The following is a 27431-nucleotide window of genomic DNA, read 5'->3' as shown; positions in this document are numbered from 1 at the left end:
TGTGGTGGCAGGAAGTGATGTCACTCTGCGCTGTAGAAGCAAAGATCAGGTCGCACTAGAAGCCTGTTTCATCAGGGATGGCCTGAAGGCCAGTTTACCCTCAGTAACATCAATAAGTCTGATGAAGGTCTCTACTGGTGTTATTTTGATCCGACTGAAGAATCTCCTCGGAGACGGCTGAGCGTCAGAGGTCAGGACACTGACATAACTTCCTGTTTCTATGATACTGATGATAACCTGATCTTTCCTCCAGGCCCTAGTGCCCTCCTGCTCCAGGGTTAGGCTTCAGTAGTTTTGTTGGCCGGACGAAAACTTCAAAAAGAGAATACGATAATACCCGTGAGGCTTAGTGGTACAGAAATATAAAAGATGCACTAATCTTCAGCTTAGTTCGAGTAACAATAGAAACTTAAAGAAAGACATCAAAGAAAAGTAAGTTTGTTAAGCTCAACGGGAGGAGAGGCTCTCCCCACCGAAACCTCTAATTCCTTTGTCTGGAACTTGGACCTAAGATGGTGGGTCAAGTCACATACTGCAGTAAGTAAATCTAAATCTAAATCCCTGTGGTCATGACGAAGCTCAGGTCTGAGCTGAGAACCCCACAATCGTCTTCACCACTTTAAGATAAAATAGGCAGAAACTTCCAAAACAGCTCACTGGAGACAGTCAACGAGTTTTTATTCTTTTACGACACCAAAACCTGAAACAAGGAAAGGTCTCGAATATTTCACAGCCCTCAGTCTGCTCCTGTTCCAGGCGGTTCTTTGCATGGTTTCCTTTCTACGACACTCTCATCTTTCTAGAACCCATTCACTAATTTGACTTATCACATTTTACACCACTAGAACTTCAGAAAGTCAAACTACATTTATTTTAAGATGAATTTATCCCAATAGACACCATTAAAACTTTAGAAGTTAAAGATACATAGTTACTGTAAATCCAAACCTACCTCTGAGAGGCACCTTTTCTTCCCATCAGACTCTATAAGCTGGCTCACGCTGGTTTTCCTGGCACCAAACGCTCATGAGTTCACCTCCTTCTGCACAGTTTCCACTCTTGCTGGTGCTAACATTCCTCCACTGAGTGGAAAGAAAGGCTGGCAGAGAGGCTCACAGTCACATGAACCTTAAAACACATTAACACATAATGTGCAAACCAGAGAGGCTCAGAATTCAATACATGGTAACTTTATCCTGCAACATTAAGATGTAAATAACACAGTCACACAATCATGACTGAAGACGGGACATGGCATGGAGGTTATCTAAAGATTCGGTCATTTAACATGACTACTTAAAGGGGCTGTAGCTTTCTGTGGCGTCCAACTCGTGACAGAGCGTAAGACACAGAGACAGACTCACACCACATGCTGTACAAACTGCCACTGCAGCGTTACAGTGATATTTTATCAGCTGCAGGTTGAACTAATCCATGCTGGTCACACGATCATGCTACACTGACGTGCATTCAGCTCGTCTGCAGCTTTCTAATAACTATCTTTCACCGGAGGCTCAGCTTCATTTCTAAGAATGAAAACGGTTAGTGAGCTGACTGGATATTGTAGAACAGTTAGACCGCAGTGAGTGACACTACTGTAGATGGGTCTTCTTCTGTGGTGTTGTCCTGAGCTGGTATCATTGTGCATCATTGTATATTTTGTGGGTCTCAGAAGTTACAGCGACTGAGATGGTGGACCTGAGTATGGGCATTTAGCTGGTAAAGGAATGTGAGCACAGCCATACAGCTGTAGTGTTATGCACCGGATAACGTTAGCAACAGGTCGGTGTTAGCCAGCAAGCTAACGTGATCTAACTAAAGCACAAAATAAGAATATATTCCAGCTGCTTTGCACTAATGTTAGTTACCTGTCCAACAGGAGGTTTTGCTGGTTCTTTTTTTGGCTCTGTCACTCAGGCCTTTCTCATCTTGATTGTGTTTTTCGCCACACAACACCTCATAAAATACTTCAGCACAGAAAAAAAGGGCGATTTTTATAAAAGACAGTTGTACCAATGCTTCCACAGAGGTGACTGGTATCGTACAACACTATCACCAGGATCTGTCAGCAGCTTAATGCCGTTCTGAGAGCCATCCAGTCGACAGATACATGTGGACATCAGATTTGTCTGTAGTGCCTGGAAAGTGCACCGCACCACTTACATCCACATCATTATAGGCAACCTGAAGCTTATGTATGGTTGTGTGAATGTGTTTGAACGTGTATGAACGTGTGTGAATGTGTGTGTGAACATGTATTAATGTGTGTGAACGTGTATTAATGTGTGTGTGAATGTGTGTGTGAACATGTATTAATGTGTGTGTGAACGTGTGTGTGAATGTGTGTGTGAACATGTATTAATGTGTGTGTGAACGTGTGTGTGAATGTGTGTGTGAACATGTATTAATGTGTGTGTGAACGTGTGTGTGAATGTGTGTGTGAACATGTATTAATGTGTGTGAACGTGTATTAACGTGTGTGTGAACGTGTGTGTGAATGTGTGTGTGAACATGTATTAATGTGTGTGAACGTGTATTAATGTGTGAACGTGTGTGAACGTGTATTAATTTGTATGAACGTGTGTGTGAACGTGTGTGAACATGTGTGAACGTGTATTAATGTGTGTGAACGTGTGTGTGAACGTGTGAACGTGTATTAATGTGTGTGTGCACGTGTGTGAACGTGTATTAATGTGTGTGAATGTGTGTGTGAACGTGTATTAATGTGTGTGTGCACGTGTATTAATGTGTGTGAATGTGTGTGTGAACGTGTATTAATGTGTGTGAACGTGTATTAATGTGCGTGTGAACGTGTATTAATGTGTGTGAATGTGCGTGTGAACGTGTATTAATGTGTGTGAATGTGTATTAATGTGCGTGAACGTGTATTAATGTGCGTGTGAACGTGTATTAATGTGTGTGAACGTGTATTAATGTGCGTGTGAACGTGTATTAATGTGTGTGAACGTGTGTGAATGTGCGTGTGAACGTGTATTAATGTGTGTGAATGTGTGTGAATGTGCGTGTGAACGTGTATTAATGTGTGTGAACGTGTGTGAATGTGCGTGTGAACGTGTATTAATGTGCGTGAACGTGTATTAATGTGCGTGTGAACGTGTATTAATGTGTGTGAATGTGTGTGAATGTGCGTGTGAACGTGTATTAATGTGTGTGAACGTGTGTGAATGTGCGTGTGAACGTGTATTAATGTGTGTGAACGTGTGTGAATGTGTGTGAACGTGTATTAATGTGTGTGAACGTGTATTAATGTGCGTGTGAACGTGTATTAATGTGTGTGAACGTGTGTGAATGTGCGTGTGAACGTGTATTAATGTGTGTGAACGTGTGTGAATGTGCGTGTGAACGTGTATTAATGTGTGTGAACGTGTATTAATGTGTGTGAACGTGTGTGAATGTGCGTGTGAACGTGTATTAATGTGTGTGAACGTGTGTGAATGTGCGTGTGAACGTGTATTAATGTTAGTGAACGTGTATTAATATGCGTGTGAACGTGTATTAATGTGTGTGAACGTGTGTGAATGTGCGTGTGAACGTGTATTAATGTGTGTGAACGTGTGTGAATGTGCGTGTGAACGTGTATTAATGTGTGTGAACGTGTATTAATGTGCGTGTGAACGTGTATTAATGTGTGTGAACGTGTGTGAATGTGCGTGTGAACGTGTATTAATGTGTGTGAACGTGTGTGAATGTGCGTGTGAACGTGTATTAATGTGTGTGAACATGTATTAATGTGTGTGTGAACGTGTATTAATGTGTGTGTGAACGTGTATTAATGTGTGTGAACGTGTGTGAATGTGCATGTGAACGTGATGTGGTGTAAACAAAGTGTGCTTTGAGTGGTCACAAACACTTGAAATGTGCTACTATGCAACTTACAGTGACCTAAATAAAAACATTGACTTTTTGTTCCACACAGGAAACTCAGACCCGTCTCCAGGGTTAAAGTCTGGTTTCTGGCCCACTGTCCACTTCCACCAACCACCTCCGTACTCTGACTCTCTAAAGCTGGCGTTCCAGGGTTAGGGTCTTTCCCCACTAAGGGGCTCCCCAGTACGCTACTAACTGATGCCAACAGAGCTCGACCCTGGGTCCATATGTAAAGACCTGGGAGTGAGAAGGTGATGTCACCACAGACAGGAAACAGTTAGACAAGGACAGAAGAGGCGGATAACTTCAAAATAAAACAGGAAGTAACTAAACCCATAACCACATCCAAGACAGACAGTTTGATCACCTGTGTGTGCTGGTCGCTGGGCGGCTGTGTGAACGCATCGTGCTGATGTCTCTTTAGACTACTGTTCAGGAAAGCGTTAGTGCTGGAGTGCTGCAGCACAAACGATGTTCCAGGTGCATGAACATGAGGAACTGACACTTTGTTTTGTCTCTGAACAGGAAACTGAAGACGATCTTCTGGATAGAGTTCATCTTTTTTATCTTTCTTATTATGATTTCTACTTAATCTCTTTATTTTACTGTTTGTGTTCTCTGTAACTTGTGTAACTGAAACAGGTTGTAGACACTACATATATATATATATATATATATATATATATATATATATGTACTGAGATGTGCGTATGAATACTTGATGACGTCCAGTTTACTCTACATGGACAGCAAACTAACCGTTATAACCACTTTACACACTGCATGTTTCCAAAATATGTTTATGCAACATGTGATTTTGTACGAATCAAAGTTCTGTGTACCTCTTTACGTCCCATGTACACTTTAGTCCTCTTTTTGCAATAAAGATTTAAGGAGCAGAAAAAGATTGTGATTATTCCGACACCACATGAATGCACCATCAGTCACCGCTCACCGCCCCCTTTGCAAGCGAGCAGGAGAAGCTACAGCGGCTCTGAGCTAAATAACACGTCCAGATTTATCTTCTCCTCTTACTTCTAATAAACCAGACGAATACTTACTAAGTATTTAACGTACTGATGAAACGCACTCTGTAGGGCAGTTTGTCCGTTTGGGCTACTGTAGAAACACGGTAGAGCCGCGGTGTCTGTAGATAGAAATGTCTCATTCTAAGGTATAAAAACATAACGGTTCATTAAGTAAGGTCTTTATACATCACTTATATTTCATTTCTGTCAGTAGATCCTACTGAATATTACACACTGGACCTTTAAGAGGATTCTTTTTGGGTGAAAACTAACGAGGTTCTTTTACTGTCCCAGGACTTTTGGAAAGATTTGGAGGAGCCGTACCGGTGTGTGTAAAAGAAAATGTAATCAGATCGTTTGTTTAAGTCAAGCTTTATTAAGGTGGTAAACAATCACTATTCGGTAATAATAATAAATAAAGACATTGGTCACACAGCTACTACATATAACAACAAAATGAGTACCGTGTTTTCTATCAGTTAGAAAAGGAACCACATGGGATCCAGGACGGAACCCTGAGGAACACCAGTCCAGGTCTCCTCTGAGCTGCAGAGGCTGTCTCTACAACTTTCTGTTTTAAGCCTTCTGATAAATCTTTGTTTAGCTGTCTGTCCTTCAACATGGCCGCCTGCCTGTAACCACTGGCAACGACTTTCAAAATAAAATGTTTTTAGTAGAGAGATAAAGCAGCAGCTCTGGAACACACTGTGACCGGTACAGACAGGGGAGGGATTTTCTTTTGTTCGGGACATTTCCTGCCGCCTCTCGTGAGCTCGTACCGTTTGTGTTCCTGATAAACGAGGCCGTTCTCATCTCAGGGCGACGATTTGAGAAGGTGTGACAAAGCGTAGGTGTGAGATGCGTGTGAGACGCAGCAGGTGCATCTCCATGAGACGCTTCTGGAAGCGTCTCTATGAGACACTCTGGGGCCTCACGGGCGATGTACTCACAGGTAGGGTTAGCCTCCCTTGTGTTGCTGCAACATAGGAAACGGGGGCGTTTCATAAAATCGTTACGCTTTGTCACGCTGTCCGAAAGCGTCAGTTATGAGAACGTGTTGGACAAACAAACTAAGAAATCTGAACTGGTCTGGTGTTCTGCATCTCGGTCCCTGTTTCCCCGTATCTGCACTCAGGACTCGTGACAAAAAAACTCCTGTTTACTGACCATTAACATGCTAACATGCTAACGTGCTAACTATATATAAACATACTACATAAATATTCATATACAGTACCTACTACATACTGAAACAATTCAGGCCTTCAGCCCCATCTGACTGATCTTATTGTTGATCCATGGGACTTTGACCTTGGAGAAGAAGAGGGGGCTCTGATTGGTGGAGACATCGAGGAGGCGGTTCTCCTCCACGCTCCGCCTGATGGAGCGAATGTCAGCAGCTGATAGGCCGGTTTTCAGCGAGAGCAGCGCCGTCACGTGAGCGCCACTGAGGAGAGACAACACAGATTAAATATCTGACCCACCTGGTGGACGTGTGAGGAAAATATCAAGTGATCAAACTTTAATCCGTTTTTAATTCAACACTGATAAACATCAAAGGAGCAGAAAGGATCAGGAGGGGGGGTTGAACCCGGGTCTCTCACATGCGTCTTATCTTGTCTAACTTTACATGAGTTCCCTTTTCTGTAACACATGAGCTGCTTTTCTGATGGACCCACCGTCAGCTGGTCCAGAAGGACACGAGGCGTTGACTAATCTTTAATGATGTCACTTCCTCTGAAGACCTTTTCGCTTTCTGTTGTTTCATTTTGGTTTTCTGACTAAACGTCCTCTTACTGCCCAGGAGGAGTCGGCGCCTTCAGGCAGGACAGTGGGCTTAGAGTAATAAAGGAGTACGGGCATTTCACCTCTGGGTTTTACCTTACAGGAGACATACAGCCCGCCCTGACCTGCTGCTGGAGGTGGTCTGGGCCTGAGAGGAAGAGCTGCACGGTTCAAACTATTCAGGGCTCCAATAACAAACACAGTCAGAGAACCCATGAAAGTCTCTGTAACGAACGACAGAACCTCGTCTCGCTGCTGTTAATGTTTGGAGATTTTCTTTCACTACTGTGATGTGTTAAACAGAGATGACATCACTGGCAGACGTCCAATGAAAGGGCTCGTTTGCTGGGTGACAGCGGTGAATGAGCTGTGATTCACTGTTCACATCTACATTCAGGCCCGAGCGGCTGCTGGTTGTGAGGTTTCACAGAGGAAACGAGGTCATGACTCAAACTTTCCAACGACGCTATTTATTAGAAACAGGCTGCACGAAGAGTTCAGATCCTTTACTTTAGTAAAAGTACTAATACCACACTCTAAAAATACTTTAAATGTTGCTGAAGTAAAAGTATGTAATGGAAAATGTACTCAAAGTATTAAAAGTAAAAGTACGCACTGTCCTGTGACTGTTGTATTATTCTATATGAGATTATTTTTCCTCATCATTAATGTAAAGCAGGATTTTGATTATTTTCTTTCTGGATCAATCTGCTGAATATTTTCTCCATTAATCAATTTTCGAGATTCTGAAAATATTGAGAAATGCCGTCACAGTTACGCAGAGCCCACAGTGACGCCTTCACGATGCTTCTATCGTCTAAGAACAGCACAAAGCTACAGTTCCTACAGTACTTGGTACTCGGCAGCCATGTTTTAGTGAAGGGGGGTGAGCGTCTGTCTGTACCTGAGGTCCGTGAAGGTTCTGGCCACGCTGACCATCTCCAGCTGAACGCTTGCAGGATCCTGCAAACGGAGGATCTCAGCCAGGCTGCAGAGCAGCTCCCCGAGCCACAGAGACCCGCTGCAGCCCTGAGGACACAAACACAGTACTGCAACCATACCGCTGTACTGCCAAAGTACTGCTGTCATGTAGTGGGTGTAGTGATGTGAGACGGTTAGATGGTGATTGTTTCCTGCTTGACCTATCAGCTGCCTTTGACACAGCCAATCACAGGATCCTGCTATCTGCTCTCAGTGCTTGGGCCCCTTCTCTTCTCAATCTACACCACCTCACTGGGGCCGATCATTCGCTCGGACGGCTTCTCTTACCACTGCTACGCAGACGACACGCAACTCTACCTATCCTTCCCGCCAGACAACTCCACCGTCTCAGCGCGGATCAAGGACTGTCTATCAGACATATCTGCATGGATGAAGTCTTGCCACCTTCAACTAAACCTCTCTAAGACTGAACTCTTGGTCATTCCAGCCAAGCAATCTATCCACCATAACATCAAACTACAAACTGCCTCCTCAACCATCACTCCAACCAAGGTGGTGAGAAACTTCATGATTGATGACCAGCTGTCCTTTTCAGACCATGTTGCTGCTGGTCTCTCGGTCGTGCCGCTTTTCTCTATACAACATAAGGAAAATCAGGCCCTACCTCACTCAGTACGCCACCCAGCTGCTGGAACAGGCCGTGGTTATCTCTCTGTCTTCCAGCCTGTAAAACCCCTACAAATGGTTCAGAACGCAGCAGCCTGTCTGGTTTCTGATCAGCCCAAAAGGACTCATGTCCCTCAATTACTCAGTGACCTCCACTGGCTCCAGAATCAGATCCAAGTCCCTGATGCTGCATTCAGAGTGACTCCTGGGTCTGCACCATCTACCTAAACTCCAGAATGCAAGCCTACGTTCCTTCTGGGCCGCTGCGCTCCTCCAACGAACGCCGCCTTGCTCTGCTGCCACGCCGTATGAGCTGAGAGCTCTTCTACTGTATCTGAGTCTATCGTCACTTGTACATCTCTTCTGATTCTCTTCTGATGTTGTTCGTCGCTTTAGATAAATGTAATGAGAAGTACTTCCTGTCACGTCCTGGCGTTCAGACATCACACACCTGAGGACAGGTGAACGTGTCTCACCTCCTCCTTGAAGAAGTCGTTGATCTTTTGGGCGTCTTCAATCATCCGCTGAGCCCCGTCCACCTGCTGCTCTCTGCTCTTCATCTTGGTCTTCATCATCCTCTTCACATACTGAAGAACCACATCCTGATGGAGGACACACAGCAGGGCCTGCAGAGGGGACAGGTGGTCAGTCAGAGGGACAGGTGGGAAACAGACAGGTAAACAGTCTCACCTGTCTGCAGGCGGGTTTCAGGTCGGCCAGGTCGGTCAGTTGTTGGTACAGAGAGTCCAGCAGAGAGTCGACGACAGGAAGTGTCCCGTCCAACCAGGGAGACGTCCACAGCGGACTGAGACATACCTGAACACACAACCATCGGTTACTGGTTTTGTTTATTGGTCATGAAATGTGACATAACTGATCAATGAACGGCCGCATCGGGCTTCACAAGGGGGGCGGCCCCGCTGAGGGTCTGCCTTGACCTACGGCGTCCTGGCTGAACAGGAAGTTCTGGGTCCAGGTGGTGCATGTAATGACATATTCATGGATTACTTTGGGTTCTGCAGGACCATCAGTTCACAAAGTATTTGTACCTTCAGCTGGACATGAAAGGGACAGGTGAAACACCTGTACCCACAATCCTTCAGGGCAGACAACGCGTCCAGACAACGACTTGTCTGCTGCTCTGACAGACTTCCTGTTTGACCTGTGATGTAATCCCTGAGGACAGTCACAGAGAACCAATCAGCAGCAGGGTCACAGGGTCCAATCAGAGCTCAGTTTTAACTAACAAGACAAAGAGCCGCAGATTAAGATCTGAGTCATCGTACCTGAGCTGCTCCTCGCAGACCAGGTGAGCCTTGATCACTGGGAGGACGTTACTGTGGTTTCCCTTCATAAACTCCTCCACACGCTTCTTATAGCTGAAACACACGCGGTATTTTAATATGTGAATATAAACACGTACATCAACACACCTCATTAATAATCATGTGGTCAGAGGGCGTGGCCTACCTGGTAAGGAAGCCCTCCAGGTGATCTGTGATCCTCTGAGCTTTAGTCTGGTCTCGGATCACACAGCTGAACTCAGTCAGGGATCCGTCTATCACCTGGACACACAAACACCCCCACAAACCCATCACGCTGACCAGAACAGATTCCAAATGGTTCCAGGTAAACCTGCTACACCGTCTCACCCGTCCTGACCGTCTCTCACCCATCCTGACATGTCTCACCTGTCCTGACCGTCTCTAACCTTCTCTCACCTGTCCTAACCGTCTGTCTCACCTGTCCTAACCGTCTCTCACCTGTCCTAACCGTCTGTCTCACCGGTCCTGACCGTCTCTCACCCATCCTGACGTGTCTCACCTGTCCTGACCGTCTCTCACCTGTCCTGACCATTTCTCACCTGTCCTAACCTTCTCTCACCTGTCCTAACCGTCTGTCTCACCTATCCTGACCACTTCTCACCTGTCCTAACCGTCTCTCACCTGTCCTAACCGTCTGTCTCACCTGTCCAAACCGTCTCTCACCTGTCCTGACCACTTCTCACCTGTCCTAACCTTCTCTCCCCTGTCCTAACCTTCTGTCTCACCTGTCCTAACCTTCTGTCTCACCTGTCCTGACCACTTCTCACCTGTCCTAACCGTCTCTCACCTGTCCTAACCGTCTGTCTCACCTGTCCTAACCGTCTCTCACCTGTCCTGACCACTTCTCACCTGTCCAAACCGTCTCTCACCTGTCCTGACCACTTCTCACCTGTCCTAACCGTCTCTTACCTGTCCTGACTGTGTCTCACCTGTCCTGACCGTCTGTCTCACCTGTCCTGACCGTCTCTCACCCATCCTGACGTGTCTCACCTGTCCTGACCGTCTCTAACCTTCTCTCACCTGTCCTAACCGTCTGTCTCACCTATCCTAACCGTCTCTCACCTGTCCTGACTGTCTCTCACCTGTCCTAACCATCTGTCTCACCTATCCTAACCGTCTCTCACCTGTCCTGACGTGTCTCTCACCTATCCTAACCGTCTCTCACCTGTCCTGACTGTCTCTCACCTGTCCTAACCATCTGTCTCACCTGTCCTAACCATCTGTCTCACTTATCCTAACCGTCTCTCACCTCTCCTGACTGTCTCTCACCTGTCCTAACCATCTGTCTCACCTATCCTAACCGTCTCTCACCTGTCCTAACCGTTTGTCTCACCTATCCTAACCATCTCTCACCTGTCCTGACTGTCTCTCACCTATCCTAACCATCTGTCTCACCTATCCTAACCGTCTCTCACCTGTCCTGACGTGTCTCTCACCTGTCCTAACCGTCTGTCTCACCTGTCCTAACCGTCTCTCACCTGTCCTGACCACTTCTCACCTGTCCTAACCGTCTGTCTCACCTGTCCTAACCGTCTCTCACCTGTCCTAACCGTCTGTCTCACCTGTCCTGACCGTCTCTCACCCATCCTGACGTGTCTCACCTGTCCTGACCGTCTCTCACCTGTCCTAACCGTCTGTCTCACCTGTCCAAACCGTCTCTCACCTGTCCTGACCACTTCTCACCTGTCCTAACCGTCTCTCACCTGTCCTGACTGTGTCTCACCTGTCCTGACCGTCTGTCTCACCTATCCTAACCGTCTCTCACCTGTCCTAACCGTCTGTCTCACCTGTCCTGACCGTCTCTCACCCATCCTGACGTGTCACACCTGTCCTGACCGTCTCTAACCTTCTCTCACCTGTCCTAACCGTCTGTCTCACCTATCCTAACCGTCTCTCACCTGTCCTGACTGTCTCTCACCTGTCCTAACCATCTGTCTCACCTATCCTAACCGTCTCTCACCTGTCCTGACGTGTCTCTCACCTATCCTAACCGTCTCTCACCTGTCCTGACGTGTCTCTCACCTGTCCTAGCCATCTGTCTCACCTATCCTAACCGTCTCTCACCTGTCCTGACTGTCTCTCACCTGTCCTAACCATCTGTCTCACCTGTCCTAACCATCTGTCTCACTTATCCTAACCGTCTCTCACCTCTCCTGACTGTCTCTCACCTGTCCTAACCATCTGTCTCACCTATCCTAACCGTCTCTCACCTGTCCTAACCGTTTGTCTCACCTATCCTAACCATCTCTCACCTGTCCTGACTGTCTCTCACCTATCCTAACCATCTGTCTCACCTATCCTAACCGTCTCTCACCTGTCCTGACGTGTCTCTCACCTGTCCTAACCGTCTGTCTCACCTGTCCTAACCGTCTCTCACCTGTCCTGACCACTTCTCACCTGTCCTAACCGTCTGTCTCACCTGTCCTAACCGTCTCTCACCTGTCCTAACCGTCTGTCTCACCTGTCCTGACCGTCTCTCACCCTCCTGACGTGTCTAACCTGTCCTGACCGTCTCTCACCTGTCCTAACCGTCTGTCTCACCTGTCCAAACCGTCTCTCACCTGTCCTGACCACTTCTCACCTGTCCTAACCGTCTCTTACCTGTCCTGACTGTGTCTCACCTGTCCTGACCGTCTGTCTCACCTATCCTAACCGTCTCTCACCTGTCCTAACCGTCTGTCTCACCTGTCCTGACCGTCTCTCACCCATCCTGACGTGTCTCACCTGTCCTGACCGTCTCTAACCGTCTCTCACCTGTCCTAACCGTCTGTCTCACCTATCCTAACCGTCTCTCACCTGTCCTGATTGTCTCTCACCTGTCCTAACCATCTGTCTCACCTATCCTAACCGTCTCTCACCTGTCCTGACGTGTCTCTCACCTATCCTAACCGTCTCTCACCTGTCCTGACATGTCTCTCACCTGTCCTAAACGTCTGTCTGACCTATCCTAACCGTCTCTCACCTGTCCTGACTGTCTCTCACCTGTCCTGACTGTCTCTCACCTATCCTAACCATCTGTCTCACTTATCCTAACAGTCTGTCTCACCTGTCCTGACTGTCTCTCACCTGTCCTAACCGTCTGTCTCACCTATCCTAACCGTCTCTCACCTGTCCTGACGTGTCTCACCCGTCCTGACTGTCTCTCACCTGTCCTAACCGTCTGTCTCACCTGTCCTGACGTGTCTCACCCGTCCTGACCGTCTCTCACCTGTCCTAACCATCTGTCTCACCTGCCCTGACCGTCTCTCACCTGTCCTGGCCGTCTCTCACCCATCCTAACCGTCTGTCTCACCTATCCTAACCGTCGCTCACCAGCCTTAACCGTCTGTCTCACTTTCCTGACTGTCTCTCACCTGTCCTAACCATCTGTCTCACCTATCCTAACCGTCTCTCACCTGTCCTGACGTGTCTCTCACCTGTCCTAACCATCTGTCTCACCTGTCCTAACCGTCTTTCACCTGTCCTGACTGTCTCTCACTTGTCCTGACGTGTCTCTCACCTGTCCTAACCGTCTCTCACTTGTCCTAACCATCTGTCTCACCTATCCTAACCGTCTCTCACCTATCCTAACCGTCTCTCACCTGTCCTGACGTGTCTCTCACCTGTCCTAACCGTCTGTCTCACCTGTCCAAACCGTCTCTCACCTGTCCTGACCACTTCTCACCTGTCCTAACCGTCTCTTACCTGTCCTGACTGTGTCTCACCTGTCCTGACCGTCTGTCTCACCTATCCTAACCGTCTCTCACCTGTCCTAACCGTCTGTCTCACCTGTCCTGACCGTCTCTCACCCATCCTGACGTGTATCACCTGTCCTGACCGTCTCTAACCTTCTCTCACCTGTCCTAACCGTCTGTCTCACCTATCCTAACCGTCTCTCACCTGTCCTGGCCGTCTCTCACCTGTCCTAACCGTCTGTCTCACCTATCCTAACCGTCTCTCACCTGCCTTAACCGTCTGTCTCACTTTCCTGACCGTCTCTCACCTGTCCTAACCATCTGTCTCACCTATCCTAACCGTCTCTCACCTGTCCTGACTGTCTCTCACCTGTCCTAACCATCTGTCTCACCTATCCTAACCGTCTTTCACCTGTCCTGACTGTCTCTCACCTGTCCTAACCATCTGTCTCACCTATCCTAACCGTCTTTCACCTGTCCTGACTGTCTCTCACCTGTCCTAACCATCTGTCTCACCTATCCTAACCGTCTCTCACTTATCCTAACCGTCTCTCACCTGTCCTGACGTGTCTCCCACCTGTCCTAACCGTCTGTCTGACCTATCCTAACCATCTCTCACCTGTCCTGACTGTCTCTCACCTATCCTAACCATCTGTCTCACCTATCCTAACCGTCTCCCACCTGTCCTGACTGTCTCTCACCTGTCCTAACCATCTGTCTCACCTATCCTAACCGTCTCTCACCTGTCCTAACCATCTGTCTCACCTATCCTAACCGTCTCTCACCTGTCCTGACTGTCTCTCACCTGTCCTAACCATCTTTCTCACCTATCCTAACCGTCTCTCACCTGACCTAACCATCTGTCTCACCTATCCTAACCGTCTCTCACCTGTCCTGACGTGTCTCTCACCTGTCCTAACCATCTGTCTCACCTATCCTAACCGTCTCTCACCTGTCCTGACGTGTCTCTCACCTGTCCTAACCATCTGTCTCACCTATCCTAACCGTCTCTCACCTGTCCTGACTGTCTCTCACCTGTCTTAACCATCTGTCTCACCTATCCTAACCGTCTCTCACCTGTCCTAACCATCTGTCTCACCTGTCCTAACCGTCTCTCACCTGCCCTAACCGTCTGTCTCACCTGTCCTGACCGTCTCTCACCCATCCTGACGTGTCTCACCCGTCCTGACCGTCTCTCACCGTCTCTCACCTGCCCTAACCATCTGTCTCACCTATCCTAACCGTCTCTCACCTGTCCTGACTGTCTCTCACCTGTCCTAACCGTCTGTCTCACCTATCCTAACTGTCTCTCACCTGTCCTGACCGTCTCTCACCTGTCCTAACCGTCTGTCTCACCTATCCTAATCGTCTGTCTCACCTGTCCGGACTGTCTCTCACCTGTCCTAACCGTCTGTCTCACCTATCCTAACCGTCTCTCACCTGTCCTGACGTGTCTCACCCGTCCTGACCGTCTCTCACCTGTCCTAATCGTCTGTCTCACCTGTCCTGACTGTCTCTCACCTTTCCTAACCGTCTGTCTCACCTATCCTAAATGTCTCTCACCTGTCCTGACTGTCTCTCACCTGTCCTAACCGTCTGTCTCACCTATCCTAACCGTCTCTCACCTGTCCTGACTGTCTCTCACCTGTCCTAACCATCATTCTCACCTATCCTAACCGTCTCTCACCTGTCGTAACCATCTGTCTCACCTATCCTAACCATCTCTCACCCGTCCTGACTGTCTCTCACCTGACCTAACCATCTGTCTCACCTATCCTAACCGTCTCTCACCTGTCCTGACGTGTCTCTCACCTGTCCTAACCATCTGTCTCACCTATCCTAACCGTCTCTCACCTGTCCTGACGTGTCTCTCACCTGTCCTAACCATCTGTCTCACCTATCCTAAATGTCTCTCACCTGTCCGGACTGTCTCTCACCTGTCCTAACCGTCTGTCTCACCTATCCTAACCGTCTCTCACCTGTCCTGACGTGTCTCACCCGTCCTGACCGTCTCTCACCTGTCCTAATCGTCTGTCTCACCGGTCCTGACTGTCTCTCACCTGTCCTAACCGTCTGTCTCACCTATCCTAACCGTCTCTCACCTGTCCTGACGTGTCTCACCCGTCCTGACCGTCTCTCACCTGTCCTAACCGTCTGTCTCACCTATCCTAACCGTCTCTCACCTGCTTTAACCGTCTGTCTCACCTGTCCTGTCTCTCACCTGTCCTAACCATCTGTCTCACCTATCCTAACCGTCTCTCACTTGTCCTGACGTGTCTCTCACCTGTCCTAACCGTCTGTCTCACCTATCCTAACCGTCTCTCACCTGTCCTGACGTGTCTCACCCGTCCTGACTGTCTCTCACCTGTCCTAACCGTCTGTCTCACCTGTCCTGACGTGTCTCACCCGTCCTGACCGTCTCTCACCTGTCCTAACCATCTGTCTCACCTGCCCTGACCGTCTCTCACCTGTCCTGGCCGTCTCTCACCCATCCTAACCGTCTGTCTCACCTATCCTAACCGTCGCTCACCTGCCTTAACCGTCTGTCTCACTTTCCTGACTGTCTCTCACCTGTCCTAACCATCTGTCTCACCTATCCTAACCGTCTCTCACCTGTCCTGACGTGTCTCTCACCTGTCCTAACCATCTGTCTCACCTGTCCTAACCGTCTTTCACCTGTCCTGACTGTCTCTCACTTGTCCTGACGTGTCTCTCACCTGTCCTAACCGTCTCTCACTTGTCCTAACCATCTGTCTCACCTATCCTAACCGTCTCTCACCTATCCTAACCGTCTCTCACCTGTCCTGACGTGTCTCTCACCTGTCCTAACCGTCTGTCTCACCTGTCCAAACCGTCTCTCACCTGTCCTGACCACTTCTCACCTGTCCTAACCGTCTCTTACCTGTCCTGACTGTGTCTCACCTGTCCTGACCGTCTGTCTCACCTATCCTAACCGTCTCTCACCTGTCCTAACCGTCTGTCTCACCTGTCCTGACCGTCTCTCACCCATCCTGACGTGTATCACCTGTCCTGACCGTCTCTAACCTTCTCTCACCTGTCCTAACCGTCTGTCTCACCTATCCTAACCGTCTCTCACCTGTCCTGGCCGTCTCTCACCTGTCCTAACCGTCTGTCTCACCTATCCTAACCGTCTCTCACCTGCCTTAACCGTCTGTCTCACTTTCCTGACCGTCTCTCACCTGTCCTAACCATCTGTCTCACCTATCCTAACCGTCTCTCACCTGTCCTGACTGTCTCTCACCTGTCCTAACCATCTGTCTCACCTATCCTAACCGTCTTTCACCTGTCCTGACTGTCTCTCACCTGTCCTAACCATCTGTCTCACCTATCCTAACCGTCTCTCACTTATCCTAACCGTCTCTCACCTGTCCTGACGTGTCTCCCACCTGTCCTAACCGTCTGTCTGACCTATCCTAACCATCTCTCACCCATCCTGACTGTCTCTCACCTATCCTAACCATCTGTCTCACCTATCCTAACCGTCTCCCACCTGTCCTGACTGTCTCTCACCTGTCCTAACCATCTGTCTCACCTATCCTAACCGTCTCTCACCTGTCCTAACCATCTGTCTCACCTATCCTAACCGTCTCTCACCTGTCCTGACTGTCTCTCACCTGTCCTAACCATCTTTCTCACCTATCCTAACCGTCTCTCACCTGACCTAACCATCTGTCTCACCTATCCTAACCGTCTCTCACCTGTCCTGACGTGTCTCTCACCTGTCCTAACCATCTGTCTCACCTATCCTAACCGTCTCTCACCTGTCCTGACGTGTCTCTCACCTGTCCTAACCATCTGTCTCACCTATCCTAACCGTCTCTCACCTGTCCTGACTGTCTCTCACCTGTCTTAACCATCTGTCTCACCTATCCTAACCGTCTCTCACCTGTCCTAACCATCTGTCTCACCTGTCCTAACCGTCTCTCACCTGCCCTAACCGTCTGTCTCACCTGTCCTGACCGTCTCTCACCCATCCTGACGTGTCTCACCCGTCCTGACCGTCTCTCACCGTCTCTCACCTGCCCTAACCATCTGTCTCACCTATCCTAACCGTCTCTCACCTGTCCTGACTGTCTCTCACCTGTCCTAACCGTCTGTCTCACCTATCCTAACTGTCTCTCACCTGTCCTGACCATCTCTCACCTGTCCTAACCGTCTGTCTCACCTATCCTAAATGTCTCTCACCTGTCCGGACTGTCTCTCACCTGTCCTAACCGTCTGTCTCACCTATCCTAACCGTCTCTCACCTGTCCTGACGTGTCTCACCCGTCCTGACCGTCTCTCACCTGTCCTAATCGTCTGTCTCACCTGTCCTGACTGTCTCTCACCTTTCCTAACCGTCTGTCTCACCTATCCTAAATGTCTCTCACCTGTCCTGACTGTCTCTCACCTGTCCTAACCGTCTGTCTCACCTATCCTAACCGTCTCTCACCTGTCCTGACTGTCTCTCACCTGTCCTAACCATCATTCTCACCTATCCTAACCGTCTCTCACCTGTCGTAACCATCTGTCTCACCTATCCTAACCATCTCTCACCCGTCCTGACTGTCTCTCACCTGACCTAACCATCTGTCTCACCTATCCTAACCGTCTCTCACCTGTCCTGACGTCTCTCACCTGTCCTAACCATCTGTCTCACCTATCCTAACCGTCTCTCACCTGTCCTGACGTGTCTCTCACCTGTCCTAACCATCTGTCTCACCTATCCTAAATGTCTCTCACCTGTCCGGACTGTCTCTCACCTGTCCTAACCGTCTGTCTCACCTATCCTAACCATCTGTCTCACCTGTCCTGACGTGTCTCACCCGTCCTGACCGTCTCTCACCTGTCCTAATCGTCTGTCTCACCTGTCCTGACTGTCTCTCACCTGTCCTAACCGTCTGTCTCACCTATCCTAACCGTCTCTCACCTGTCCTGACGTGTCTCACCCGTCCTGACCGTCTCTCACCTGTCCTAACCGTCTGTCTCACCTATCCTAACCGTCTCTCACCTGCTTTAACCGTCTGTCTCACCTGTCCTGTCTCTCACCTGTCCTAACCATCTGTCTCACCTATCCTAACCGTCTCTCACTTGTCCTGACGTGTCTCTCACCTGTCCTAACCTTCTGTCTCACCTGTCCTGACCACTTCTCACCTGTCCTAACCGTCTCTCACCTGTCCTAACCGTCTGTCTCACCTGTCCTAACCGTCTCTCACCTGTCCTGACCACTTCTCACCTGTCCAAACCGTCTCTCACCTGTCCTGACCACTTCTCACCTGTCCTAACCGTCTCTTACCTGTCCTGACTGTGTCTCACCTGTCCTGACCGTCTGTCTCACCTATCCTAACCGTCTCTCACCTGTCCTAACCGTCTGTCTCACCTGTCCTGACCGTCTCTCACCCATCCTGACGTGTCTCACCTGTCCTGACCGTCTCTAACCTTCTCTCACCTGTCCTAACCGTCTGTCTCACCTATCCTAACCGTCTCTCACCTGTCCTGACTGTCTCTCACCTGTCCTAACCATCTGTCTCACCTATCCTAACCGTCTCTCACCTGTCCTGACGTGTCTCTCACCTATCCTAACCGTCTCTCACCTGTCCTGACGTGTCTCTCACCTGTCCTAGCCATCTGTCTCACCTATCTTAACCGTCTCTCACCTGTCCTGACGTGTCTCTCACCTGTCCTAACCATCTGTCTCACCTATCCTAACCGTCTCTCACCTGTCCTGACGTGTCTCTCACCTGTCCTAACCATCTGTCTCACCTATCCTAACCGTCTCTCACCTGTCCTGACTGTCTCTCACCTGTCTTAACCATCTGTCTCACCTATCCTAACCGTCTCTCACCTGTCCTAACCATCTGTCTCACCTGTCCTAACCGTCTCTCACCTGCCCTAACCGTCTGTCTCACCTGTCCTGACCGTCTCTCACCCATCCTGACGTGTCTCACCCGTCCTGACCGTCTCTCACCGTCTCTCACCTGCCCTAACCATCTGTCTCACCTATCCTAACCGTCTCTCACCTGTCCTGACTGTCTCTCACCTGTCCTAACCGTCTGTCTCACCTATCCTAACTTTCTCTCACCTGTCCTGACCGTCTCTCACCTGTCCTAACCGTCTGTCTCACCTATCCTAAATGTCTCTCACCTGTCCGGACTGTCTCTCACCTGTCCTAACCGTCTGTCTCACCTATCCTAACCGTCTCTCACCTGTCCTGACGTGTCTCACCCGTCCTGACCGTCTCTCACCTGTCCTAATCGTCTGTCTCACCTGTCCTGACTGTCTCTCACCTTTCCTAACCGTCTGTCTCACCTATCCTAAATGTCTCTCACCTGTCCTGACTGTCTCTCACCTGTCCTAACCGTCTGTCTCACCTATCCTAACCGTCTCTCACCTGTCCTGACTGTCTCTCACCTGTCCTAACCATCATTCTCACCTATCCTAACCGTCTCTCACCTGTCGTAACCATCTGTCTCACCTATCCTAACCATCTCTCACCCGTCCTGACTGTCTCTCACCTGACCTAACCATCTGTCTCACCTATCCTAACCGTCTCTCACCTGTCCTGACGTGTCTCTCACTGTCCTAACCATCTGTCTCACCTATCCTAACCGTCTCTCACCTGTCCTGACGTGTCTCTCACCTGTCCTAACCATCTGTCTCACCTATCCTAAATGTCTCTCACCTGTCCGGACTGTCTCTCACCTGTCCTAACCGTCTGTCTCACCTATCCTAACCATCTGTCTCACCTGTCCTGACGTGTCTCACCCGTCCTGACCGTCTCTCACCTGTCCTAATCGTCTGTCTCACCTGTCCTGACTGTCTCTCACCTGTCCTAACCGTCTGTCTCACCTATCCTAACCGTCTCTCACCTGTCCTGACGTGTCTCACCCGTCCTGACCGTCTCTCACCTGTCCTAACCGTCTGTCTCACCTATCCTAACCGTCTCTCACCTGCTTTAACCGTCTGTCTCACCTGTCCTGTCTCTCACCTGTCCTAACCATCTGTCTCACCTATCCTAACCGTCTCTCACTTGTCCTGACGTGTCTCTCACCTGTCCTAACCTTCTGTCTCACCTGTCCTGACCACTTCTCACCTGTCCTAACCGTCTCTCACCTGTCCTAACCGTCTGTCTCACCTGTCCTAACCGTCTCTCACCTGTCCTGACCACTTCTCACCTGTCCAAACCGTCTCTCACCTGTCCTGACCACTTCTCACCTGTCCTAACCGTCTCTTACCTGTCCTGACTGTGTCTCACCTGTCCTGACCGTCTGTCTCACCTATCCTAACCGTCTCTCACCTGTCCTAACCGTCTGTCTCACCTGTCCTGACCGTCTCTCACCCATCCTGACGTGTCTCACCTGTCCTGACCGTCTCTAACCTTCTCTCACCTGTCCTAACCGTCTGTCTCACCTATCCTAACCGTCTCTCACCTGTCCTGACTGTCTCTCACCTGTCCTAACCATCTGTCTCACCTATCCTAACCGTCTCTCACCTGTCCTGACGTGTCTCTCACCTATCCTAACCGTCTCTCACCTGTCCTGACGTGTCTCTCACCTGTCCTAGCCATCTGTCTCACCTATCTTAACCGTCTCTCACCTGTCCTGACGTGTCTCTCACCTGTCCTAACCATCTGTCTCACCTATCCTAACCGTCTCTCACCTGTCCTGACGTGTCTCTCACCTGTCCTAACCATCTGTCTCACCTATCCTAACCGTCTCTCACCTGTCCTGACTGTCTCTCACCTGTCTTAACCATCTGTCTCACCTATCCTAACCGTCTCTCACCTGTCCTAACCATCTGTCTCACCTGTCCTAACCGTCTCTCACCTGCCCTAACCGTCTGTCTCACCTGTCCTGACCGTCTCTCACCCATCCTGACGTGTCTCACCCGTCCTGACCGTCTCTCACCGTCTCTCACCTGCCCTAACCATCTGTCTCACCTATCCTAACCGTCTCTCACCTGTCCTGACTGTCTCTCACCTGTCCTAACCGTCTGTCTCACCTATCCTAACTTTCTCTCACCTGTCCTGACCGTCTCTCACCTGTCCTAACCGTCTGTCTCACCTATCCTAAATGTCTCTCACCTGTCCGGACTGTCTCTCACCTGTCCTAACCGTCTGTCTCACCTATCCTAACCGTCTCTCACCTGTCCTGACGTGTCTCACCCGTCCTGACCGTCTCTCACCTGTCCTAATCGTCTGTCTCACCTGTCCTGACTGTCTCTCACCTTTCCTAACCGTCTGTCTCACCTATCCTAAATGTCTCTCACCTGTCCTGACTGTCTCTCACCTGTCCTAACCGTCTGTCTCACCTATCCTAACCGTCTCTCACCTGTCCTGACTGTCTCTCACCTGTCCTAACCATCATTCTCACCTATCCTAACCGTCTCTCACCTGTCGTAACCATCTGTCTCACCTATCCTAACCATCTCTCACCCGTCCTGACTGTCTCTCACCTGACCTAACCATCTGTCTCACCTATCCTAACCGTCTCTCACCTGTCCTGACGTGTCTCTCACCTGTCCTAACCATCTGTCTCACCTATCCTAACCGTCTCTCACCTGTCCTGACGTGTCTCTCACCTGTCCTAACCATCTGTCTCACCTATCCTAAATGTCTCTCACCTGTCCGGACTGTCTCTCACCTGTCCTAACCGTCTGTCTCACCTATCCTAACCGTCTCTCACCTGTCCTGACGTGTCTCACCCGTCCTGACCGTCTCTCACCTGTCCTAATCGTCTGTCTCACCTGTCCTGACTGTCTCTCACCTGTCCTAACCGTCTGTCTCACCTATCCTAACCGTCTCTCACCTGTCCTGACGTGTCTCACCCGTCCTGACCGTCTCTCACCTGTCCTAACCGTCTGTCTCACCTATCCTAACCGTCTCTCACCTGCTTTAACCGTCTGTCTCACCTGTCCTGTCTCTCACCTGTCCTAACCATCTGTCTCACCTATCCTAACCGTCTCTCACTTGTCCTGACGTGTCTCTCACCTGTCCTAACCGTCTGTCTCACCTATCCTAACCGTCTCTCACCTGTCCTGACGTGTCTCACCCGTCCTGACTGTCTCTCACCTGTCCTAACCGTCTGTCTCACCTGTCCTGACGTGTCTCACCCGTCCTGACCGTCTCTCACCTGTCCTAACCATCTGTCTCACCTGCCCTGACCGTCTCTCACCTGTCCTGGCCGTCTCTCACCCATCCTAACCGTCTGTCTCACCTATCCTAACCGTCGCTCACCTGCCTTAACCGTCTGTCTCACTTTCCTGACTGTCTCTCACCTGTCCTAACCATCTGTCTCACCTATCCTAACCGTCTCTCACCTGTCCTGACGTGTCTCTCACCTGTCCTAACCATCTGTCTCACCTGTCCTAACCGTCTTTCACCTGTCCTGACTGTCTCTCACTTGTCCTGACGTGTCTCTCACCTGTCCTAACCGTCTCTCACTTGTCCTAACCATCTGTCTCACCTATCCTAACCGTCTCTCACCTATCCTAACCGTCTCTCACCTGTCCTGACGTGTCTCTCACCTGTCCTAACCGTCTGTCTCACCTGTCCAAACCGTCTCTCACCTGTCCTGACCACTTCTCACCTGTCCTAACCGTCTCTTACCTGTCCTGACTGTGTCTCACCTGTCCTGACCGTCTGTCTCACCTATCCTAACCGTCTCTCACCTGTCCTAACCGTCTGTCTCACCTGTCCTGACCGTCTCTCACCCATCCTGACGTGTATCACCTGTCCTGACCGTCTCTAACCTTCTCTCACCTGTCCTAACCGTCTGTCTCACCTATCCTAACCGTCTCTCACCTGTCCTGGCCGTCTCTCACCTGTCCTAACCGTCTGTCTCACCTATCCTAACCGTCTCTCACCTGCCTTAACCGTCTGTCTCACTTTCCTGACCGTCTCTCACCTGTCCTAACCATCTGTCTCACCTATCCTAACCGTCTCTCACCTGTCCTGACTGTCTCTCACCTGTCCTAACCATCTGTCTCACCTATCCTAACCGTCTTTCACCTGTCCTGACTGTCTCTCACCTGTCCTAACCATCTGTCTCACCTATCCTAACCGTCTCTCACTTATCCTAACCGTCTCTCACCTGTCCTGACGTGTCTCCCACCTGTCCTAACCGTCTGTCTGACCTATCCTAACCATCTCTCACCCATCCTGACTGTCTCTCACCTATCCTAACCATCTGTCTCACCTATCCTAACCGTCTCCCACCTGTCCTGACTGTCTCTCACCTGTCCTAACCATCTGTCTCACCTATCCTAACCGTCTCTCACCTGTCCTAACCATCTGTCTCACCTATCCTAACCGTCTCTCACCTGTCCTGACTGTCTCTCACCTGTCCTAACCATCTTTCTCACCTATCCTAACCGTCTCTCACCTGACCTAACCATCTGTCTCACCTATCCTAACCGTCTCTCACCTGTCCTGACGTGTCTCTCACCTGTCCTAACCATCTGTCTCACCTATCCTAACCGTCTCTCACCTGTCCTGACGTGTCTCTCACCTGTCCTAACCATCTGTCTCACCTATCCTAACCGTCTCTCACCTGTCCTGACTGTCTCTCACCTGTCTTAACCATCTGTCTCACCTATCCTAACCGTCTCTCACCTGTCCTAACCATCTGTCTCACCTGTCCTAACCGTCTCTCACCTGCCCTAACCGTCTGTCTCACCTGTCCTGACCGTCTCTCACCCATCCTGACGTGTCTCACCCGTCCTGACCGTCTCTCACCGTCTCTCACCTGCCCTAACCATCTGTCTCACCTATCCTAACCGTCTCTCACCTGTCCTGACTGTCTCTCACCTGTCCTAACCGTCTGTCTCACCTATCCTAACTGTCTCTCACCTGTACTGACCGTCTCTCACCTGTCCTAACCGTCTGTCTCACCTATCCTAAATGTCTCTCACCTGTCCGGACTGTCTCTCACCTGTCCTAACCGTCTGTCTCACCTATCCTAACCGTCTCTCACCTGTCCTGACGTGTCTCACCCGTCCTGACCGTCTCTCACCTGTCCTAATCGTCTGTCTCACCTGTCCTGACTGTCTCTCACCTTTCCTAACCGTCTGTCTCACCTATCCTAAATGTCTCTCACCTGTCCTGACTGTCTCTCACCTGTCCTAACCGTCTGTCTCACCTATCCTAACCGTCTCTCACCTGTCCTGACTGTCTCTCACCTGTCCTAACCATCATTCTCACCTATCCTAACCGTCTCTCACCTGTCGTAACCATCTGTCTCACCTATCCTAACCATCTCTCACCCGTCCTGACTGTCTCTCACCTGACCTAACCATCTGTCTCACCTATCCTAACCGTCTCTCACCTGTCCTGACGTGTCTCTCACCTGTCCTAACCATCTGTCTCACCTATCCTAACCGTCTCTCACCTGTCCTGACGTGTCTCTCACCTGTCCTAACCATCTGTCTCACCTATCCTAAATGTCTCTCACCTGTCCGGACTGTCTCTCACCTGTCCTAACCGTCTGTCTCACCTATCCTAACCGTCTCTCACCTGTCCTGACGTGTCTCACCCGTCCTGACCGTCTCTCACCTGTCCTAATCGTCTGTCTCACCTGTCCTGACTGTCTCTCACCTGTCCTAACCGTCTGTCTCACCTATCCTAACCGTCTCTCACCTGTCCTGACGTGTCTCACCCGTCCTGACCGTCTCTCACCTGTCCTAACCATCTGTCTCACCTATCCTAACCGTCTCTCACTTGTCCTGACGTGTCTCTCACCTGTCCTAACCTTCTGTCTCACCTGTCCTGACCACTTCTCACCTGTCCTAACCGTCTCTCACCTGTCCTAACCGTCTGTCTCACCTGTCCTAACCGTCTCTCACCTGTCCTGACCACTTCTCACCTGTCCAAACCGTCTCTCACCTGTCCTGACCACTTCTCACCTGTCCTAACCGTCTCTTACCTGTCCTGACTGTGTCTCACCTGTCCTGACCGTCTGTCTCACCTATCCTAACCGTCTCTCACCTGTCCTAACCGTCTGTCTCACCTGTCCTGACCGTCTCTCACCCATCCTGACGTGTCTCACCTGTCCTGACCGTCTCTAACCTTCTCTCACCTGTCCTAACCGTCTGTCTCACCTATCCTAACTGTCTCTCACCTGTCCTGACTGTCTCTCACCTGTCCTAACCATCTGTCTCACCTATCCTAACCGTCTCTCACCTGTCCTGACGTGTCTCTCACCTATCCTAACCGTCTCTCACCTGTCCTGACGTGTCTCTCACCTGTCCTAGCCATCTGTCTCACCTATCCTAACCGTCTCTCACCTGTCCTGACGTGTCTCTCACCCGTCCTAACCATCTGTCTCACCTATCCTAACCGTCTCTCACCTGTCCTGACGTGTCTCTCACCTGTCCTAACCATCTGTCTCACCTATCCTAACCGTCTCTCACCTGTCCTGACTGTCTCTCACCTGTCTTAACCATCTGTCTCACCTATCCTAACCGTCTCTCACCTGTCCTAACCATCTGTCTCACCTGTCCTAACCGTCTCTCACCTGCCCTAACCGTCTGTCTCACCTGTCCTGACCGTCTCTCACCCATCCTGACGTGTCTCACCCGTCCTGACCGTCTCTCACCGTCTCTCACCTGCCCTAACCATCTGTCTCACCTATCCTAACCGTCTCTCACCTGTCCTGACTGTCTCTCACCTGTCCTAACCGTCTGTCTCACCTATCCTAACTTTCTCTCACCTGTCCTGACCGTCTCTCACCTGTCCTAACCGTCTGTCTCACCTATCCTAAATGTCTCTCACCTGTCCGGACTGTCTCTCACCTGTCCTAACCGTCTGTCTCACCTATCCTAACCGTCTCTCACCTGTCCTGACGTGTCTCACCCGTCCTGACCGTCTCTCACCTGTCCTAATCGTCTGTCTCACCTGTCCTGACTGTCTCTCACCTTTCCTAACCGTCTGTCTCACCTATCCTAAATGTCTCTCACCTGTCCTCACTGTCTCTCACCTGTCCTAACCGTCTGTCTCACCTATCCTAACCGTCTCTCACCTGTCCTGACTGTCTCTCACCTGTCCTAACCATCATTCTCACCTATCCTAACCGTCTCTCACCTGTCGTAACCATCTGTCTCACCTATCCTAACCGTCTCTCACCTGTCCTGACGTGTCTCTCACCTGTCCTAACCATCTGTCTCACCTATCCTAAATGTCTCTCACCTGTCCGGACTGTCTCTCACCTGTCCTAACCGTCTGTCTCACCTATCCTAACCGTCTCTCACCTGTCCTGACGTGTCTCACCCGTCCTGACCGTCTCTCACCTGTCCTAATCGTCTGTCTCACCTGTCCTGACTGTCTCTCACCTGTCCTAACCGTCTGTCTCACCTATCCTAACCGTCTCTCACCTGTCCTGACGTGTCTCACCCGTCCTACCGTCTCTCACCTGTCCTAACCGTCTGTCTCACCTATCCTAACCGTCTCTCACCTGCTTTAACCGTCTGTCTCACCTGTCCTGTCTCTCACCTGTCCTAACCATCTGTCTCACCTATCCTAACCGTCTCTCACTTGTCCTGACGTGTCTCTCACCTGTCCTAACCTTCTGTCTCACCTGTCCTGACCACTTCTCACCTGTCCTAACCGTCTCTCACCTGTCCTAACCGTCTGTCTCACCTGTCCTAACCGTCTCTCACCTGTCCTGACCACTTCTCACCTGTCCAAACCGTCTCTCACCTGTCCTGACCACTTCTCACCTGTCCTAACCGTCTCTTACCTGTCCTGACTGTGTCTCACCTGTCCTGACCGTCTGTCTCACCTATCCTAACCGTCTCTCACCTGTCCTAACCGTCTGTCTCACCTGTCCTGACCGTCTCTCACCCATCCTGACGTGTCTCACCTGTCCTGACCGTCTCTAACCTTCTCTCACCTGTCCTAACCGTCTGTCTCACCTATCCTAACCGTCTCTCACCTGTCCTGACTGTCTCGCACCTGTCCTAACCATCTGTCTCACCTATCCTAACCGTCTCTCACCTGTCCTGACGTGTCTCTCACCTATCCTAACCGTCTCTCACCTGTCCTGACGTGTCTCTCACCTGTCCTAGCCATCTGTCTCACCTATCCTAACCGTCTCTCACCTGTCCTGACTGTCTCTCACCTGTCCTAA

General features: G+C 50.2%; 1 protein-coding gene and 1 long non-coding RNA gene across 2 annotated transcripts in view; both read right to left on the bottom strand.

Annotated features, from left to right (window-relative positions):
* LOC119909077 overlaps positions 1–120 on the bottom strand; it is a 2502-nt gene extending 2382 nt beyond the window's left edge. Inside the window, exon 1 of the long non-coding RNA XR_005445371.1 lies at positions 1–120. This exon is cut by the window's left edge and continues 41 nt beyond it. This is a non-coding gene — a long non-coding RNA (uncharacterized LOC119909077).
* A 5152-nt stretch (positions 121–5272) lies between these two features.
* tnfaip2a (tumor necrosis factor, alpha-induced protein 2a) overlaps positions 5273–27431 on the bottom strand; it is a 31064-nt gene continuing 8905 nt past the window's right edge. The window contains exons 7-13 of the mRNA XM_038727113.1: positions 9780–9874; positions 9596–9688; positions 9359–9485; positions 9000–9125; positions 8786–8935; positions 7606–7730; positions 5273–6363 (exon numbers count right to left, since the gene is read on the bottom strand). Of these exons, the coding sequence (XP_038583041.1) occupies positions 6174–6363; positions 7606–7730; positions 8786–8935; positions 9000–9125; positions 9359–9485; positions 9596–9688; positions 9780–9874 (906 nt within the window). The 3' untranslated portion in view covers positions 5273–6173. The remainder of the gene's footprint in view (positions 6364–7605; positions 7731–8785; positions 8936–8999; positions 9126–9358; positions 9486–9595; positions 9689–9779; positions 9875–27431) is intronic.

Source organism: Micropterus salmoides, unplaced genomic scaffold (genome assembly GCF_014851395.1).
Source record: "Micropterus salmoides isolate LMB-PRFRI ecotype aquatic unplaced genomic scaffold, ASM1485139v1 Ms_hic_scaffold_18, whole genome shotgun sequence".
In the NCBI taxonomy this organism is placed as follows: domain Eukaryota; kingdom Metazoa; phylum Chordata; class Actinopteri; order Centrarchiformes; family Centrarchidae; genus Micropterus; species Micropterus salmoides.
The sequence above is the reverse complement of the archived record's forward strand: the minus strand, read 5'-3'. Positions and strand labels throughout refer to the sequence as shown.